Source organism: Metarhizium brunneum, chromosome 2 (assembly GCF_013426205.1).
Source record: "Metarhizium brunneum chromosome 2, complete sequence".
Classification (NCBI taxonomy): domain Eukaryota; kingdom Fungi; phylum Ascomycota; class Sordariomycetes; order Hypocreales; family Clavicipitaceae; genus Metarhizium; species Metarhizium brunneum.
The window spans coordinates 7,034,990-7,057,762 of NC_089423.1; the positions used below are offsets into that span (position 1 = coordinate 7,034,990).

Consider the following 22,773-nt stretch of genomic DNA (forward strand, 5'->3'; position numbering starts at 1 on the left):
TATTAAATATTTAATAATAGGTTTTACTTTAAGTACCTATAAAATAAAATTAAACCTATAAAATAATATTAAGAAATAAAATAATAAATCGTAGAAGAATCTATTTTAAAAAACTTAAAAAATAAGGTATATTATCTATAAAAGGGCTATAAGCTGGCATAAAAAGAAAGACGTTAATAACCCTTAATATAACTAAAAGCAGATAAAGTAATAAGATGGTATTAAATACTAAAGTTATAGGATATTATATTTATATACTTATGGATAGTAGTATAATAGGTAATTATATCTTACCTAAAGTTATAAATTATTATTAACTACTATAAAAACATAAAAAGGTATTATATAAGTTAATTAATATTAAAAGAAAACTTTTTACTTATAATAATAGAATTATTAACTAAGAGACTAATTATCTTAAAGTATAAATTTAAGGTTATTTAAAAGTAATTTAACTTAATATTATAGACGTATTAGAATATAACTTAATATTAAGGTACTTATAATTATAAGAGAGTAACTTACTAATTAATTAAAGGATAAGCTAATTAAAGTAAAATAAGACTTTAGGCTAATAAAATTAATAGAATTTAAAAAAAAGAATAAAATTTTATTATAACTTAGCTTATAAATAAAGTTCTAAAGAAAAAAAACCTTTAAGTAAGTTATTTAAGAACTAATAATAATAAATAAGCAATAAAAAAGCAGTTAAAATAATTAGATCTACTATAATAACCTTAATAGCGCTATAAACCAGGATATAAATAATAATAAGTAATAAGAAGATAAAAGCTAAGATCTAAAAGGTTATTACTACCTTAAGGAAAGACCTTATAAATATAAATAAGAAACTTAAAGGAAAAAAAAGGAATAAGAATAATAAAGATAATAAAAGCCTAATAATAAAAGAAAAAAGACTTAAGAATATCCTTAAAAAATACTAAAAATATAAAAAATTATTTATAAAAGAATTAAAAACCAGATTACTTAAATATAATTAATAGGATTATAAAATCAAATTAATAAATAAAAAATTAATAATATTCTATAAAATCTATAACTTAAACATAAAAGAACTTAAAATATTATAAGAATATATTAATAAGATACTAGTAAAAGGCTATATTAAAGCATTAATATTAAAAGCTAGATACCTAGTTATATTTATTCTAAAGAAAAATAAAAAATTATAGTTAATAATAGATTATTAGTAATTAAACACGATTACTATAAAAGATAGAACATTATTACTATTAATATTAGAACTACAGGACTAATTACACGGTATAAATTAGTTTATTATAGTAGACCTAAAAGAAGCATATAACTTAATTTAAATAAAGAAGGGTTATAAATAAATAATAGCCTTTAGAATAAAGTTTAAACTATTTAAATATTTAGTAATACTAATAGGGCTTATTAATACACTAATAATATTCTAAAGAATAATTAATAATATACTATAAGAATATTTAAATAACTTTATAATAGTATATCTTAATAATATACTAATCTTCTTAAAAACCCTAAAAGACCATAAGGAATATATATATATAGTACTAAGAATATTATAAGATACTAAACTATTACTTAAACTAATAAAATATAAGTTCTATATATAAGAAGTAGACTTCCTAGAATATATAATATAACTAAATAAGATATAAATAAAAAAAATAAAGATTAAGGTAATAAGAAATTAACTAATATTAAAAAATATTAAGGATATATAAAGCTTTAAAGGCTTTATAAACTATTATAAAAGATTCATTAAAAACTATAATAAAATCGTAATACCCTTAAATAAACTTACTAAGAAGAATAAGTAATAGAATTAAAATAATAAGGCATAATATACCTTTAATAAAATTAAAAAACTCATTATATTTAAACCTATTTTAAGAACCTTTAACCTAAAAAAAGAAATAAAATTAAAAACTAACTTATTAAATTTTACTTTAAGAGTATAAGTTAAATAATAAGATAATAATAAAAAACTATACCTTATTATGTTTTACTTAAAGAAACTTCATAAAGTAAAACTTAATTACCTTATTTATAATAAAGAATTCCTAGTAATTATTAATACCTTTAAGGAATTTAAATATTACCTTATAAGAAGTAAATATAAAGTTAAGGTATATACTAATCATAAAAACATCTCTTATTTTATAATAACATAATAATTAAATAAATAATAAATTTAATAAGCCAAATATTTTTTAGAATTTAATTATAAAATCATCTATTAAAAAGGATCTAAGAATAAATAAGTAAACACTCTAAGTTAAATAAGTAACTATAATATAAGAGTACCTATAGTAATAAGATAACTCCTTAAGATTAATAAAAATAATAACTTTTAATAAAGATAACTAAATGCTATATTAAAGGTATAAAATAAAGACCTAATATATAAGAAAATCTAATAATAGGTAAAAAAGAAGGTTAGGTTTATAAACACACTAAAAGAATATCTTATAAAACCCAGAAATATCCTAAAGTACCATAAAAAGACCTAAATACCTCTAGAGTTATAAGAAGAATACATTAAAAAAATACATAAACACCTAGTTTATAAACACTAAGAAATCCATAAAATACTAGATAAGATATAATAATAATATAATTTCTTAGGAATTAAGAAAATAATTAAAAGGGTTATTAATAAGTATATATAATATAAAAAAAGCAAGGCTTTATAATATAAGCCATATAAAGAATTATAACTATTACCAGTACTAACATAACTATAGGAATTAATAGCTTTTAATTATATTATAAAGCTATTAATATTAAAAGAACTAATAACTAATGTAGAATATAATAATATATTTATAGTTATAAATAGACTTATAAAGTATAAATACTTTTTATTATATAAAGAAGTAAGTAATATAAAAGAACTTATATATATATTCTTAAGAATAATAATAAGTAACCATGGACTACTAAAAGAAATCATATTAAATAAAAGGAGTATATTTACTTCTAAGTTTTAATAAGCACTTATAGTATAACTTAGAATAAATTATAAGTTAAGTACTATATATTACCTATAAATAAATAAATAAATAAAAAGATTAAACCAAACACTTAAATAGTATCTGCGATATTATATTAATTATTAATAAGATAATTAGGTTAAATAGTTACTTATAATATAATTAGCTTATAATAGCTTAATATTAGAATTAATAAAGCAAATACTAGCCTACACTAATTATAAATTTAATCCTAAAGTATTTTAAACATAGTATAAAGGACTATAAGCAAAATAAGTAATATTATAAGTAAATAAACTAAAGAGATTATATAAAGAAATACGATATAAATTAGAATTCGTATAAAATAAAATAGTATAATACTATAATCATAAAAAATTAAAGGGACTAATCTTTAAGAAGGAAGACATGGTTTACCTACTCTAACAAAACATTAAAATAATATAACTAAGTAATAAATTAAATTATAAAAAATTAAGACTATTTACCATTAAAAAATAAATATTAATAAATAACTATGAACTTTTATTATTAAAGACTATAAGGAATCATCCTATAGTATATATTTTACTCCTTAAAAAGGCACTAAGTAACGCACTAATAAAAAAAGATATTAAAGTCATAAATAAAATAAAATATAAAGTAAAACAGATCCTAGATATAAGGATAAGAAATAAAACATATTAATATCTTATTAAATAAAAAAACTATAAAGATAAGGAAAACACATAAGAACTTACAAAGCATTTAAAGAATTACTAGCACCTATTATAGTAGTATTACTAGTAGTACTTAATAAGGCATCCTTAAACATAATATTTTAATTTAACACGTTAATAACGCCTAAAGACTATATATTAATAATAGCCTTAGATTTATAATACTCCTCCTCCTTTAATACATTTAATAATTATAGACCTAAATAAGTTATTTATTAACCCTTAGTAATTAACTGCTATTTTTAACAGCGTAACCACGCTAAATAGGCTAATACTTTATTTAACTTAGCCTAAGCTTTAAGTATTTACTCTTTTACTCTCTCTTCCTCTTAATTTAAATATTTTAATTTAAAAATAATATAATTAATTAAAAGATACTTATTAATAAGAGGTAATAACACATAAAAAAGGTACCTATATAAGTTAATTATAATACTAAAAGCATTATAAGAATGCCCTTACTATATATATTCCTTATACTTAAAGGAACACTTAATCATCTTATAATAAAAGCCATAAGTAAAATAAAAAGAATATAATATAATATTATAACTAAATGATTTAATAAAATTAACTAAATAATTATTCTATAAGGTAAAAAAAGCCTTTAATAAGGGATCTTTTTACTTATAAGTATAAGGAATAATAATATAACTAGATATAGCGTTAAAAGAACATTATAAAGGATAAAAAAAAAAAGAACTTACTAATAAGAGAAAGGAACATAAGACTACTTATAAAATAAGGCCTAGGTCTTAAGGATAAAACCATAAGAGAGGGGATATTATATTATAACCTAGTCATATATAAGAAGTAGGCTATAGGTTAGGCCGGCTATATAGGCCGCTAGGCAGCACAGGCAAAATGGACCATAAAATATTAGTTAGTATATTAAGACTAATAAGAAGAATACTTAGTTATTATAAGTAAGTATATATAATACTTATTAATATTTAAAAGTAAGTATTAAGGATACTTACCTCTACATTAACTAGTAACTATAATATATAAGGACCCCTAAATTTACTTTATAAATAAACTTTAACTCCTTAGCTTTTAATAATAATTATTATATTAACCTAAGCTTTACTTATAACTCTTTAACTCTAATCACTTAGTTATAGTCTACGACCTATTACTAATATAACACCTAACTACTTAGACTAACTACCCTAGTAGCTTTACCAACATAAACTACAACTAGTTTATCCCTTAGGAACCTTAGCTGTTATACTTATTACCTTTAATAAACCAGAAAATAAAGTAAGGGAAATAAGTATTAATAATAATAATATAATTCTAAATACTCTAGAAGTATTTAAAAATAAATAAAGTAAGGAAAAAACACTTATAAGGCTAATAGTTATATAAGAATAAGCTATATAATAATATTTTCTTATATTAATAAGAAATTATTTTATAATTCTTATTCTAGTAATAAATACTACTATAATAATAAAAAACCAGATATTATAATTTTTAAAAGAAAAGAAGAAAAATAATCCTAGACTTTTATTAAAATATATAAAGTATATATATTTAATATAAGTATTATACACGTTTATAATATATTAAGTATACTTTTAAACTAAGATATAACTAGATATATTTCTAATTAGGATAAAGGGATATTTAATTAAGGTATTATACTTTAGATAAGAACTCCTAGAATAAAAAGTAAAAATAATTAATAATAATTAAATAATAATCTTAGACCTTAATTTAAATATACTTATTAAATACTAAGTATATATAAATCCTATAAATATATATAAATTAAATATATATTAGTTATATATATATATAAAGAACAGGTAATAATATTAATATATATATAAGGGAAAAATCCTAATATATAAAAAAAAGCTATTACTTAAATCACCTTAATATAAAATAAAAAACTATATAGTATACTTACTATTAAATTACTTAAAATATATAGTAAATAAGGCTAAAAAATAATATAAATAATAATATAAAATACTAATAATATATAAATAAATATAGTAAGTATTAGATATACTTAAATAAAAAAACTCTAAGAAAATTATAAAATTAATATATTATAATAAATAAAATCTAAATAAGTAATATAATAAATAAAAGTTTAATCCTAGATATAATAAGAAATATATAATAAACTATAATAATTTAATATATAAAAAGTATAAAGAAATAAAAAACTAAATTTATAGCCGCTTATATTAAATATTTAATAATAGGTTTTATTTTAAGTACTTATAAAATAGAACTAAATTTATAAAATAATACTAAGAAATAAAATAATAAATCGCAGAAAAATCTATTCTAAAAAACTTAAAAAATAAGATATATTATTTATAAAAAGGCTATAAGCTAGTATAAAAAGAAAAACACTAATAACCCTTAATATAATCTAAAATAAATAAAGTAATAAGATAATATTAGACATTAAAGTTATAAAATATTATGTTTATACACTTATAAATAATAATATAATAAGTAATTATATTTTACTTAAAGTTATAAATTATTATTAATTATTATAGAAATATAAAAAAATACTATATAAATTAATTAATATTAAAGGAAAACTTTTTACTTATAATAATAGAATTATTAACTAAGAAACTAATTATCTTAAAATATAAATTTAAGATTATTTAGAAGTAATTTAACTTAATATTATAAATATATTAAAATATAACCTAGTACTAAAGTACTTATAATTATAAAAAAGTAACCTACTAATTAACTAAAAGATAAGCTAACTAAAGTAAAATAAGACTTTAAGCTAATAAAATCAGTAAAATTTAAAAGAAAAAATAAAATTTTATTATAACTTAGCTTATAAATAAAGTTCTAAAAAAAAGGAACCTTTAAGTAAGTTATTTAAGAACTAATAATAATAAATAAATAATATAAAAATAATAAGTATAAAGAAAAAAATAATTAAATCTACGATAATAACCTTAATAACACTATAAACTAGGATATAAATAATAATAAGCAATAAAAAGATAAAAGCTAAAATCTAAAAGGTTATTATCACCTTAAGAAAAGATCTTATAAATATAAATAAGAAACTTAAAAAAAAAAAGAAAAATAAAAATAATAAAAATAATAAAAGCCTAATAATAAAAAAAAAAAAACTTAAAAATATTTCTAAGAAATACTAGAAATATAAAAAGTTATTTATAAAAGAATTAAAAACCAGATTACTAGAACATAGCTAGTAGAATTATTAGATTAAATTAATAGACAAAAAATTAATAATATTTCATAAGATTTATAACTTAAACGTAAAAAAACTTAAAACACTATAAGAGTATATTAATAAGATATTAATAAAAAGCTATATTAAAGTATTTATATTAAAAGCTAGATACCTAGTTATATTTATTCTAAAAAAAAATAAGAAACTATAATTAATAGTAGATTATTAGTAATTAAATATAATTACCATAAAAAATAAAATACTATTACCACTAATATCAGAACTATAAAACTAATTACATAAAATAAATTAATTTACTGCTTTAAACCTAAAAAGAGTATATAATTTAATTTAAATAAAAAAAGGCCATAAATAAAAAACAGCTTTTAGAATAAAGCTTAAACTATTTAAATACCTAGTAATACTATTTAAGCTTACTAATATACTAGTAATATTTTAAAAAATAATTAATAATATACTATAAAAATACTTAAATAATTTTATAATAATATATCTAGATAATATACTTATCTTCTTAAAAACCCTAAAAAACCATAAGAAATATATACATAAAGTATTATAAGTACTATAAAATATAAAGTTACTAATAGAACCAGTAAAGAGTAAGTTCTATATATAAAAAGTAAACTTTTTAAAATATATAATATAATTAAATAAAATATAAATAAAAAAAATAAAAATTAAGGTAGTAAAAAACTAGCTAATATTAAAGAATATTAAGAATATATAAAGCTTTAAAAGCTTTATAAACTATTATAAAAAATTTATTAAAAGCTATAATAAAATCATAATGCCTTTAGATAAACTTACTAAGAAGAATAAGCAGTAAAATTAGAATAATAAAGTATAATATACCTTTAATAAAATTAAAAAACTTATTATATTTAAACTTATTTTAAGAACTTTTAACTTAAAAAAAAAATAGAATTAAAAACTAATTTATTAGACTTTACTTTAAAAGTATAAGTTAAATAAAAAAATAATAATAAAAAACTATACTTTATTATATTTTACTTAAAAAAACTTTATAAAGTAGAACTTAATTACCTTATTTATAATAAGAAATTCTTAGTAATTATTAATACTTTTAAGGAATTTAAGTATTATCTTATAAGAAGTAAATATAAAGTTAAGGTATATATTAATTATAAGAATATCTTTTACTTTATAATAATATAATAATTAAATAAATAATAAATTTAATAGGCTAAATATCTTTTAGAATTTAATTATAAAATTATTTATTAAAAAGAATCTAAGAATAAATAAGTAAATACTTTAAGTTAAAAAAGTAATTATAATATAAGAGTATTTATAATAATAAGATAACTTTTTAAGATTAATAAAAATAATAACTTTTAATAAAAATAACTTAATATTATACTAAAAATATAAAAAAAAAACCTAATATATAAGAAAATATACTAATAAGTAATAAATAATATATAATATATTAAAGATATATTAATAAAATATATATATTACTTAGGAGGAGTACTAATATATAAAGAGAAAATCTAGATATTACTAGAGTTATAAGAAGAATATATTAAAGAAATATATAAATACTTAGTTTATAAATATTAAGGAATCTATAAAATATTAAATAAAATATAATAATAATATAATTTCTTAGAAATTAAGAAAATAATTAAAAAGGTTATTAATAAATATATATAATATAAAAAAAGTAAGGCTTTATAATATAAGCTATATAAAGAATTATAACTATTACTAATACTAATATAACTATAAAAATTAATAACTTTTAATTATATTATAAAACTACTAATATTAAAAGAACTAATAACTAATATAAAATATAATAATATATTTATAGTTATAAATAAACTTATAAAGTATAAATACTTCCTACTATATAAAGAAGCAAGTAATATAAAAAAACTTATATATATATTCTTATAAATAATAATAAGTAATTATAAATTACTAAAAGAAATTATATTAGATAAAAAAAGTATATTTACTTCTAAGTTTTAATAAGTACTTATAATATAACTTAGAATAAATCATAAGTTAAGTATTATATATTACTTATAAATAAATAAATAAATAAAAAGATTAAACTAGATACTTAAATAGTATTTATAATACTATATTAACTATTAATAAGATAATTAGGTTAAATAATTATTTATAACATAATTAGCTTATAATAGCTTAATATTAGAATTAATAAAGCAAATACTAGCTTATATTAATTATAAATTTAATCCTAAAGTATTTTAAATATAATATAAAAAACCATAAGTAAAATAAGTAATATTATAAGTAAATAAACTAAAGAAATTATATAAAAAAATATAATATAAATTAGAATTTATATAAAAAAGAATAATATAATATTATAATTATAAAAGATTAAAGGGATTAATTTTTAAGGAGGGAAACATGGTTTACTTACTCTAATAAAACATTAAAATAACATAACTAAGTAATAAGTTAAATTATAAAAAATTAGAATTATTTACTATTAAAAAACAAATATTAATAAATAACTATAAACTTTTATTATTAAAGATTATAAAAAATTATCTTATAGTATATATTTCACTTCTTAAAAAAGTACTAGATAATATATTAGTAAAAGAAAATATTAAAGTCTTAAATAATAAAGAGTATAAAGTAAAATAAATCTTAGATATAAAAATAAAAAATAAATAATACTAATACCTTATTAAGTAAAAAAACTATAAATATAAAAAAAATATATAAAAACTTATAAAGTACCTAAAAAAGTACTAACACCTATTAAGGTAATTCCACCAGAAGTACTACCAGGATTAGTAAACCCTAGGTTTATAAGTAAGAAAAAAAATAATATAATATCTAAATATATATTATTTTAGACCCTTTTAAAATCAGCGTCTAATAAACCAAAAAAAGAAGGATAGTTTTTAGCTATATAATACTCTTTATACTTAGCCTTTTTCCTTTTTATATATTCTAACTTCTTTATATTATTAATACTTTATAAGATTACTTATATTATTTTTTTAAATTATATTTTTTTTTATTTTTTAAGGTAAAAAACTTTCTTTTTTATAGCTTTTAACTTAGACTTAAGCTTAGTATATTAATTAGTTATTTTTTAAAGCTAAGTAAAGGTAATATTTAAAATATTATATTATAAGTATTTTAAGTAAATATACTTAAAATATTATAAGAAATTAATAAGTAATACCTTATAAAAAGAAATATCTTAAAAGGAATAAATAAAGTAAGATAATATATTAATTAAATAAAAGAGAATAATTAAAAGAAAATTATTAAAATAAAGTAATAACTTATTTTTTAATTTACTTTTAAAAATATAGTTAGATATAATATTAAAAAAATATTATAAAAAATAAAAAAAAATAAGAAAACTTATAATTAATATAAGTAAGGGAAAAAAGCTACTTATAATATAAAACTTAAGCCTTAAAGATAAAACTATAAAAAAGGGGATATTATATTATAATCTAGCTATAAGCTATAATATAAGTTATAAGATAAGCTGCTTATATAAGCTATCCTGCGGAGGGATAAGGCCTATATTAAAGAAATAGTCAGAGTATATAAGGTAATTATAAGAGTTATTTTATAATTAAAATAATTATTATATAAATTAATATAATTACCTTATAATTAAAATAACTTATAATCAGAAATTACTTTTAAGAAAAAGTAATTACCTTATATATAAGAACCTTAATTTTACTTTATAAATAAACTTTAGCTTCTTAGCTTTTAATACTAATTATTATATTAAATAAGCTTTACTTATAACTCTTTAACTTTAATTACTTAGTTATAGTTTATAACTTATTACTAATATAACACTTAACTGCTTAGATTAACTGCCCTAGTAGCTCTGCTAATATAAACTATAACTAGTTTATTCCTTGGGAACCTTAGCCGTTACAAGATTATTATTATAAAGTTCTAATATTCTAGGCTTAATAATTTCTTTTAAATTTTTTTATTTTAATATAAGTATTTAATATTTAAGGCTAAATTACTTAATTTATTAGTATAATTATATAAGTTTATTTATAATATTTTAAGGTTTAAAGCTTTAAAGCTTTTAAAATACTAATAATATAATTATCTTAAATAAAATAAATATTATAAGTATTATTTTAATAATTATTAAATATTACTTAAAATAATATAATAATTATTTAAATAAGAGCTTTTAATATATAATAACTAAGATTTTTAAGAGATAAACTAATTATAGTTTATATTAATAAAATAATTAAAATAATTAATCTAAGTAATTAAGTATTATATTAATAATAAGTTATAAATTATAATTAAATAATTAAAATTAAAAAGTTATAAGTAAAGCTTATTTAATATAATAATTTATATTAAAAGCTAAAAAACTAAAATTTATTTATAAAAAAAAATTATAATAATTATATAATTTATTATATAAGGTTAATTAAGTGTAACGGCTAAGGTTCCTAAGGGATAAACTAGTTATAGTTTATATTAGTAAAGCTACTAGGGCAATTAATCTAAGTAATTAGGTGTTATATTAGTAATAGGTTATAAATTATAACTAAGTAATTAAAGTTAAAGAGTTATAAGTAAAGCTTAGGTTAATATAATAATTATTATTAAAAGCTAAGAAGTTAAAGTCTATTTATAAAGTAAAATTAAGGTTCTTATATATAAGATAGTTATTTTTTCTTAAAAGTAACTTCTAACTATAAGTTATCTTAATTATAAGGTAATTATATTAACTTACTTAATAATTATTCTAATTATAAAATAACTCTTATAATCACCTTATATACTTTAATTATTTCTTTAATATAAGCCTTATTCTTTTATAAGGTAGCTTATATAAGCGGCCTATTTTATAACCTATATTATAGCTTATAGCTAGATTATAACATAATATCCCCTTTCTTATAGTTTTATCCTTAAGGCTTAAGTCTTATATTATAAGTAGCTTTTTTTTTTTACTTATATTAATTATAAGTTTTCTTATCTTTTTTTATTTTTTATAATATTCTCTTAATATTATATTTAATTATATTTTTAAAAGTAAATTAAAAAGTAAGTTATTACTTTATTTTAATAATCTTTTTTTAATTATTCTCTTTTATTTAATTAATATATTATTTTACTTTACTTATTTTTTTTAAGGTATTTTTTTTTATAAAGTATTACTTATTAATTCCTTATAATATTTTAAGTATATTTACTTAAAATACTTATAATATAATATCTTAGGTATTACTTTTACTTAGCTTTAAAAAATAATTAATTAATATACTAAGCTTAAGTTTAAATTAAAAGCTATAAAAAAGAAAGTTTTTTATCTTAAAAAATAAAAAAAAATATAGTTTAAGAAAATAATATAAGTAGTTTTATAAGGTATTAATAATATAAAAGAGTTAAAATATATAAAAAAGGAAAAGGCTAAGTATAAAAAGTATTATATAATTAAAAACTATTCTTTTTCTTTTAGTTTATTAGATATTAATTTTAAAAGGGTCTAAAATAATATATATTTAAATATTATATTATCTCCTTTCTTACTTATAAACCTAAGATTTATTAATCTTAGTAATACTTTTAATAAAACTGCCTTAATAAGTACTAGTACTTCTTTAAGTGCTTTATAAGTTCTTATATGTTTTTTTTATATTTATAGTTTTTTTACTTAATAAGGTATTAATATATTTTATTTTTTATTCTTATATTTAGAATTTATTTTACTTTATATTTTTTATTATTTAAAACTTTAATATTTTTTTTTATTAATATATTATTTAATACTTTCTTAAGAAGTAAAATATATATTATAAAATAATTTCTTATAGTTTTTAATAATAAAAGTTTATAATTATTTATTAATATTTATTTTTTAATAATAAATAATCTTAATTTTTTATAGTTTAATTTATTACTTAATTATATTATTTTAATATTTTATTAAAGTAAGTAAACTATATTTCTCTCCTTAAAGATTAATTTTTTTAATCTTTTATAATTATAATATAATATTATTTTATTTTATATAAATTCTAATTTATATTATATTTTTTTATATAATTTATTTAGTTTATTTACTTATAATATTACTTATTTTACTTATAGTTTTTTATATTATATTTAAAATACTTTAGGATTAAATCTATAATTAATATAAGCTAATATTTACTTTATTAATTCTAATATTAAGCTATTATAAGCTAATTATATTATAAGTAACTATTTTACCTAATTATCCTACTAATAATTAATATAATATTATAGATATTATTTAAGTATTTAGTTTAATTTTTTTATTTATTTATTTATTTATAAGTAATATATAATACATAACTTATAATTTATTTTAAGTTATATTATAAGTACTTACTAAAACTTAGAGGTAAATATACTTTTTTTATCTAATATAATTTCCTTTAATAGCCTATAATTACTTATTATTATTTATAAGAATATATATATAAGTTTTTTTATATTACTTACTTCTTTATATAATAAAAAATATTTATACTTTATAAGTTTATTTATAATTATAAATATATTATTATATTTTATATTAGTTATTAGTTCTTTTAATATTAATAGCTTTATAATATAATTAAAAGCTATTAATTCTTATAATTATATTAGTACTAGTAATAATTATAGTTCTTTATATAGCTTATATTATAAAGCCTTACTTTTTTTATATTATATATATTTATTAATAACCTTTTTAATTATTTTCTTAATTCCTAAGAAATTATATTATTATTATATCTTATTTAATATTTTATAGATTTTTTAATATTTATAAACTAAATATTTATGTATTTTTTTAATATATTCTTCTTATAATTCTAGTAGTATTTAGATTTTCTCTTTATATATTAATACTTTTTTTAGGTAGTATATATATCTTATTAATATATCCTTAATATATTATATATTATTTATTACTTATTAGTATATTTTATTATATATTAGGTTTTTTTTTTATATTTTTAATATAATATTTAGTTATTTTTATTAAAAATTACTATTTTTATTAATCTTAAAGAGTTATCCTATTATTATAAGTACTCTTATATTATAATTACTTTTTTAACTTAAAGTATTTACTTATTTATTTTTAAATCCTTTTTAATAAATAATTTTATAATAAATTCTAAAAGATATTTAGCCTATTAAATTTATTATTTATTTAATTATTATATTATTATAAAATAAGAGATATTTTTATAATTAATATATACTTTAACTTTATATTTACTTCTTATAAGATAATATTTAAATTCCTTAAAAGTATTAATAATTACTAAGAATTCTTTATTATAAATAAGGTAATTAAGTTCTACTTTATAAAGTTTTTTTAAATAAAATATAATAAGGTATAATTTCTTATTATTATCTTTTTATTTAACTTATACTCTTAAAGTAAAGTTTAAAAAATTAGTTTTTAGTTTTATTTTTTTTTTTAGGTTAAAGGTTCTTAAAATAAGTTTAAATATAATAAGTTCTTTAATCTTATTAAAAGTATATTACGCTTTATTATTTTAATTCTACTACTTATCCTTCTTAGTAAGTTTATTTAACTTATCCTTCTTAGTAAGTTTATTTAAGGGTATTATGGTTTTACTATAGCTCTTAATAAATCTCTTATAATAATTTATAAAGCCTTTAAAGCTTTATATATTCTTAATATTTTTTAGTATTAGTTAGTCTTTTATTACCTTAATTTTTATCTTTTTTATTTATATTTTATTTAATTATATTATATATTCTAAAAAGTCTACTTTTTAGGTATAAAATTTACTTTTTATTAGTTCTATTAGTAACTTTATGTTTTATAGTACTTATAATACCTTATATATATATCTTTTATGGTTTTTTAGGGTTTTTAAGAAGATTAATATATTATTTAAATATATTATTATAAAATTATTTAAATATTTTTATAGTATATTATTAATTATTTATTAGAATATTACTAATATATTAATAAGCTTAAATAATATTATTAAGTATTTAAATAATTTAAACTTTATTTTAAAAGCTATCTTTTATTTATAGCTTTTCTTTATTTAAATTAAATTATATACTTCTTTTAGGTCTAAAGTAATAAACTAATTTATTTTATATAATTAGTCCTATAGTTCTAATATAAGTAATAATAATATTTAATCCTTTATAATAATTATATTTAATTACTAATAATTTACTATTAACCATAGTTTTTTATTTTTTTTTAGAATAAATATAATTAGGTATTTAGCTTTTAATATAAATACTTTAATATAATCTTTTATTAGTATTTTATTAATATATTCTTATAATATTTTAAGTTCTTTTATATTTAAGTTATAAATCTTATAAAATATTATTAATTTTTTATTTATTAAGTTAATTTAATAATTTTATTAATTATATTCTAATAGTCTGGTTTTTAATTCTTTTATAAATAATTTTTTATATTTTTAATATTTCTTAGGAATATTCTTAAGTTTTTTTTTTTTTATTATTAAGCTTTTATTATTTTTATTATTTTTATTCTTTTTTTTTTTATAAGTTTCTTATTTATATTTATAAGGTTTTTTTTTAAGGTAATAATAACCTTTTAGATTTTAGCTTTTATCTTCTTATTACTTATTATTATTTATATTTTAGTTTATAGTATTATTAAGGTTATTATAATAGATCTAATTATTTTAATTACTTTTTTATTACTTATTTATTATTATTAGTTCTTAAATAACTTACTTAAAGGTTTTCTTTTTTTAGAACTTTATTTATAAGCTAAGTTATAATAAAATTTTATTCTTTTTTTTAAATTTTATTAATTTTATTAGCTTAAAGTCTTATTTTACTTTAATTAGCTTATTCTTTAATTAATTAATAGGTTACTCTCTTATAACTATAAGTACTTTAATACTAGGTTATATTTTAATATATTTATAATATTAAGTTAAATTACTTTTAAATAACCTTAAATTTATACTTTAAGATAATTAATCTCTTAATTAATAATTCTATTATTATAAGTAAAAAGTTTTTTTTTAATATTAATTAACTTATATAATATCTTTTTATATTTTTATAGTAATTAATAATAATTTATAACTTTAAGTAAAATATAATTACTTATTATATTATTATTTATAAGTATATAAACATAATATCTTATAACTTTAGTATTTAATATTATCTTATTACTTTATTTACTTTTAGTTATATTAAGGGTTATTAGCGTTTTTCTCTTTATATTAGCTTATAGCCCTTTTATAAATAATATGTCTTATTTTTTAAGTTTTTTAGAATAGATTCCTTTACGATTTATTATTTTATTTCTTAGTATTATTTTATAGGTTTAATTTTATTTTATAAGTACTTAAAGTAAAACCTATTATTAAATATTTAATATAAGTAATTATAAATTTAGTTTTTTATTTTTTTATGCTTTTTATATTTTAAGTTATTATAATTTATTATATATTTTTTATTATATTTAAGGTTAAACTTTTATTTATTATATTACTTATTTAATTATTATTTATTATAATATATTAATTTTATAGTTCCTTTAAGGTCTTTTTATTTAAGTATATCTAATACTTATTATATTTATTTATATATTATTAATATTTTATATTATTACTTATATTATTTTTTAGCCTTATTTATTATATATTTTAAATAATTTAATAATAAGTATATTATATAGTCTTTTATTTTATATTAAGGTAACTTAAGTAATAACTTTTTTTTATATATTAAGATTTTTTTTTTATATATATATTAATATTATTACTTATTTTTTATATATATATATAATTAATATATATTTAATTTATATATATTTATAAGATTTATATAAGCTTAGTATTTAATAGGTGTATTTAAATTAGGTTTTAAGATTATTATTTAATTATTATTAATTATTTTTACTTTTTATTTTAAGAGTTCTTATCTAAAGTATAATACTTTAATTAAATATTCTTTTATCTTAATTAAAAATATATCTAATTATATCTTAGTTTAAAAATATACTTAATATATTATAAATATATATAATACTTATATTAAATATATATATTTTATATATTTTAGTAAAAGTTTAAAATTATTTTCTTTTTCTTCTTTTAAAAACTATAATATTTAGTTTTTTATTATTATAATAGTATTTATTATTAAAATAAGAATTATAAAATATTTTATTATTAATATAAGGAAATATTATTATATAGCTTATTCTTATATAGTTATTAGCCTTATAAGCGTTTTTTTTTTTACTTTATTTATCTTTAAATACTTCTAGAGTATTTAAGATTATATTATTATTATTAATACTTATTTCCTTTATTTTATTTTTTAGTTTATTAAAAGTAATAAGGATTTATATATTTTATTTCTTCTTATATTATTATTCCCTTTAAACTTTTTTTACTTTTACTTATTATTATATCTAATTAAGAATTTTTTAATATAAGTTTTTATTTAAATATTTTAATAATTTTAGTTTATAAAGTTCCTTTTATCTTATTATTATAAGTATTTTCTTCTTTAATAATTATTTATTTAGGTTTTTTTATACTAGTTATTTAGCTACTTATAGCTTATTTCTTATAAAGTTTATAACTTTTTTTTTTAATTTTCTTAGTTTTTTTAAAAACTATCCTTTTTCTTATTTATTACTTATATAAATATAATAATTATTATTATAATAAAAGGTTTAGTTAAGGTTCTTATATTTTACCTTTAATTTAATAACTTTGATTTTTTATTAATTAATAGAATTAAGTTATTTTTTATCTTTTTTTAGTATTAGCTTTTATTTTTTCTTAGGTTTCTTATATTTATTAATAAAATATCTTAGTTTTTTATAATTATAGTATTTTTTTTTCTTTTTATTATTTTTCTTAGTAATATTAAGCTTTATTTATTTAGGGTTAAAAGTATAATTATAAGTAATAAGTTTATTATACTTTTTATATTAATTAGCTTAATAACTTTTTTCTTTAGTAAGGCTTTAAGTTCCTTTACCTTATTTCTTTTATATATATTATTAATATTATTTATTATTAATTTATATTATTATAATAATATAATTTAATAAGTTATTTAGTTTATTTTTTTTATAAAGTTTATTTTTAACTTCTTTTTTAAGTCCTTTATAAAAAGCTAATATAAAAGGTTTATTCTTTTAATTAAGCTAAGATATAAGTTATTAAAAATAAGTAATATAATTAAATATTAATCCCTTTTACTTAAGCTTATTAATATAATACTTAATAGCTCTAACTTTATTAATTATTTTAAAAGCTTTTTTAATAGCTTTTTTAAACTTATTATAACTTTTAAAAATAATATTAATTTCTTCTTTATAATTATCTTTTTTTTATTAAGGTAATCCCTTATAATAAGTTTAAATTATATAAGTATTACTTTTATTATATATTCTCTTATATATAATACCTTAATAAAGGATTCTTTTATTTTAATTAAGAATTATTAATAATAAGCCTTAAGTTAAGTAAAGAATCCTTAAAGTATACCTAGGAATTTATTATATAATCTTAATATTTTAGGTTTAAGAATTTCTTTTAAGTTCTTTTTAATTATAATTATAATTATAGCTTATTTTTATTATTTTTTTTTTATTTATTAAACTTATTTTTAAAAGTATATAATCTTAATAAGTATATTATAAATAAAAATAATAATTAATTTTTCTTAGGTTTTATTTAATTTAAATATAATAATAGTTTTATATAATATTATATTAATAATTATTAAGTATTACTTAAAGTAATATAGTAATAGTTTAAATAAAAGCTTTTAATATATAATAGCTAAGGTTTTTAAGGAATAAACTAATTATAATTTATATTAATAAAGCTATTAGGGTAGTTAATTTAAGTAATTAGGTATTATATTAGTAATAAGTTATAAATTATAACTAAGTAATTAAAGTTAAAGAGTTATAAGTAAAGCTTAAGTTAATATAATAATTATTATTAAAAGCTAAAAAGTTAAAGTTTATTTATAAAGTAAAATTAAGGTTTTTATATATAAAGTAGTTACTTTTTCTTAAGAGTAACTTTTAACTATAAATTATCTTAATTATAAGGTAATTATATTAACTTACTTAGTAATTATTTTAATTATAAAATAACTCTTATAATTACCTTATATACTTTAATTATTTCTTTAATATAAGCCTTATTCCTTTATAGGGTGGCTTATATAGGCGGCCTATTCTACGACCTACACTGCAGCCTGCGGCTGGGTCGTAACATTAAGTAAATTAAAACTTAATTCTTTTAATTTTTATACTTATTAAAATAATTAAACCTTAAATACTTTAATTACTTATATATTTAATTCTACTAGGGTTTTATTGTTAGTAGTTACCACTATAAGGTGGCTTATATAGCCGGCTTATTCTGTGACCTATATTGTAGCTTGCGGCTAGGTCGTAACACTAATCAGGCTAGCAAAGCCAAGGCCAAAAAGGCCAAAAAAGCCAAAAAGGCCTACAAGGCTAAAGCTGCCAAATAAATTTGTATTAGCGGTTTTACCTTTTCCGGAGAGGTAAAACTAATATATAATTATATTTATATAATTAATATTTAAATATTTTATTTTTTTATTTTTATATATATATTAAAAGTATAAATTTAAATTATAGTATAATTAAGTAAAGTAAAGTAATAATTATAATTTCATAGTATATATTACGTAATATATAATATATAAATATAAAAACACTACTTTTTTATTTAAGTTCTATTATAATATTACCTAGTTATATTTTTTTACTAGATATTAAAAGTATAAATTTAAATTATAATATAATTAAGTAAAGTAAAGTTTTACTTATAATTTTATAGTATATAATATATAAAATATAATATATTAAAGCAGGAATATTACTTTTATATTTAAGTTTTATTATAATATTACCTAGTAATATTTTTTTACTAGATATTAAAAGTATAAATTTAAATTATAATATAATTAAGTTAAGTAAAGTTTTAATTATAATTTTATAGTATATAATATATAATATATAATATATAAAAGCAAGAAAACCGCTTTTTTATATAAGTTTTATTATAATATAAACTAATTATTTTTTTACTAGCTATTAAAAGTATAAATTTATATAATACATTTATTTAAGTATATATTAAGTATTATATAATCTAAGTAAGTAGAAAAGGCTATTAAATTTACTATTATATCATAAAAATAAATTAATATAATAATACTTAATTTATATTTTCAGCTCGAAATCCAGGTCTAAACCCAGCTCCGACTGCACCTCCAACTTTACTCTTATCCGCCAAAGTTCAAAGTCGTCGAGACATGACCGCAAAAGAATTATATGTGAACTGCTGTAAGCCTGGTCACAAGGTTGCAGACTGTTTGTATCCTTTCCGCGATGGCTTCGTTTATAGCTGTCCAATTTGCAATATATCTGACCACGAGTCAGGTAATTGTAACAACAAGTAACCTAAAAGCCTGCAGCGAAAGTTCTACTAGGTAATTGAACCTCGTGCGCATCGCCTACCTTTGGCTACATACCGGCACGAGTTGTTTCTGGAAGTATCCTTTCAAGTGTCTTGCCTTGGACGGTGGCATTTACTATACGCCTGATGTCGGGCGACACACCTCCTTGGCTGACCTTTGACTACGCCACCAACAACTGGCAGATGCTGCCCACTAACTGTTTGACACAACAACGCAAACATCCCGAGCTCTGCTAGAGATGCACTGTATGCTCCGACTCAGCAGTCTGTATATGTCGAAGACGTTGGAATGTCCGGGGTCAACGCTGCCACTCAAAGCTCTGCTCTCCAAGACGACCAAGTCGATTACCACGGGGTGCTCCAAGGGTAGTTGGAAGATGAAGCCTCATGGTCTCCATGGTCATGGGTTGTCTTTTTTTACATGTGCTGCGCTCCTAGTTGTTCCGCAGAGACGGCATTTCGCTTTACTACTATTTCCTTTTTCATTTTGGTGCTGTCTTTAGGGTCTCGGTTTTGGGGTACTATAGGGATCAAGTGAATACACTTGTTGCTCGCATCAACATCTTTATTTCCCGTTTGTGTCTTGACGCCGTTGCCGTGTGTTGTATTGCTTTACATGGTCCGTAGAAACACTTTCGCTGCAGCGCCTCTGTTGTCTAATGCCTCTGTCCAGGTGTTGGCCGTGCGATAATCATCAATTTGTGCCCACCGCCGAGGATTTGCCAGTGATCTACAAAAGTTCTTGGCCGGTCATGTCGACAACGGCTTTGGCTCTCGGGTTTATTGGAATGTCGAGAGAGGGAGTACAGAAGAATAATGGCGACAAACACTGCAACATGGACAATGGGTTGATGGTAAACACGGTATGAACAAGTCTCTCTGTATCAAGCCAATTCTTTCGCTACCGAAGGCGCTTGCACAATACTTTTGTCATGCTTGTATCATTATTTTGTGACAAGGGCACGATTATAGACTTGGAATGGGGGTGTCAAAGGTCCTTGGTTTTCCAGGAAGAGAGGGACGAGTTACCACTACATATACATGAAGGAACTCTGGTCATAAAAGGTTAGACTTTGACCATGCGAGAGTAGACAAACAGGGCCCAAAAAAGGTTGTCCCTATTCTCCAAGTCTGCCATCTTTCAGCTAGGTGCCGCGTACTCGCGCATCTTTTTTTGGGAATGTTCATGTTGCCCAACTCATTGTAAACCCGAATCAAGCCACTTCTATCCGCAGTATCCCTATACTTGTACCATGCTGAATCCCCCGAGTACCCCTGTGATGTCCCTCCTCATAGCCCCAACTCGAAAACTCTAGAAAAAGCAAGTATCATGACCCTCGGACCTCTCGGACTTCTGGAACCTTAAATCATCTGATTCTTCAAAGGCAGACAGTGTCAAGACACGAAGACGGGCATTAGATGTCGGGTTTGCTGCCCACTTGACCAACTCGAGAATGCTCAAGGCGAATAATACGGAGTAATATTGGTCGATTTGCGCCACTATGGTAATGCTAGCTTGCTCCCACGACTTATAGCTTCGCGAGTTTCGTAGCTGTTGCAAAAGGGAAGCGTAGTTGCAAATATTGGGCATGATGGCTTTGGGGGCGATGGCCGGGCCATGGTTTGTCGGATTTCAGTGGCCAAGCCGTCTGGGGACGTCGTTGCCTGCCAGTTTGCCAGCGCGTTGACTCTGTTTGAGAGAGTTGCAAAGAGGCGCGATACAACTGTCACACGGTTACATAAGGGCTACGGTCACGGGATTAGGGCAGAAGGCTCTCACCGACTTCTTGTATAAATAGACGGCTTCGGTCCCTCAAGGCCTTAAGGGAAACCAAGGACCTTTGATACCAAAGACTGTTATTAGATGAATTGAGTAATTGCTCCAAGCTAGGCCCTTGTCACAACAACAGAGTCAATGTCGTCCTTTGAGCGAAAGTCTCGCAGGGCCGCCCGTTGCTCTTTGAAATCTTCTCGCAGTTTCCGAATAATATTGAGATCTGCCAGCTCGGCTTGTATTCTCGATGGGCTCCTAAGAGCGAGGCTTCTGCTGAGTGTGGTTCGAGCGTTCTGGGTTCCGCTTCGGCAGCGTTCAAGCTCAGTATTATTTCTGTGCTTTACGAGGGCCATGAGCGGCCCAAAAGCATTTGTTTGCAGTCGTCGTTGTTCAATAAATGAGTGACGGCATTGTATGTTTCTGAGTTGCTATATTCCTGCTCCGTCGTTTGTTACGTCTTGTGTGTTGTTATGATTGCGTTCCCCGGGACAAATAGCAAAGTCAACCCACCGTCGCCATCCATATCAGT

The 22,773-nt window shown here is 18.5% G+C and overlaps 1 protein-coding gene across 1 annotated transcript; it reads right to left on the minus strand.

Annotated features, from left to right (window-relative positions):
• Nucleotides 1-21,782: 21,782 nt before the first annotated feature.
• G6M90_00g051100 (uncharacterized protein) lies at nt 21,783-22,061 on the minus strand (the record flags this gene model as incomplete). The annotated part of the gene is made up of 1 exon (XM_066130501.1): nt 21,783-22,061. The coding sequence occupies one exon, from the start codon at nt 22,059-22,061 to the stop codon at nt 21,783-21,785; it is 279 nt and encodes a 92-aa protein (XP_065986551.1).
• Between the last annotated feature and the right edge of the window lie 712 nt (nt 22,062-22,773).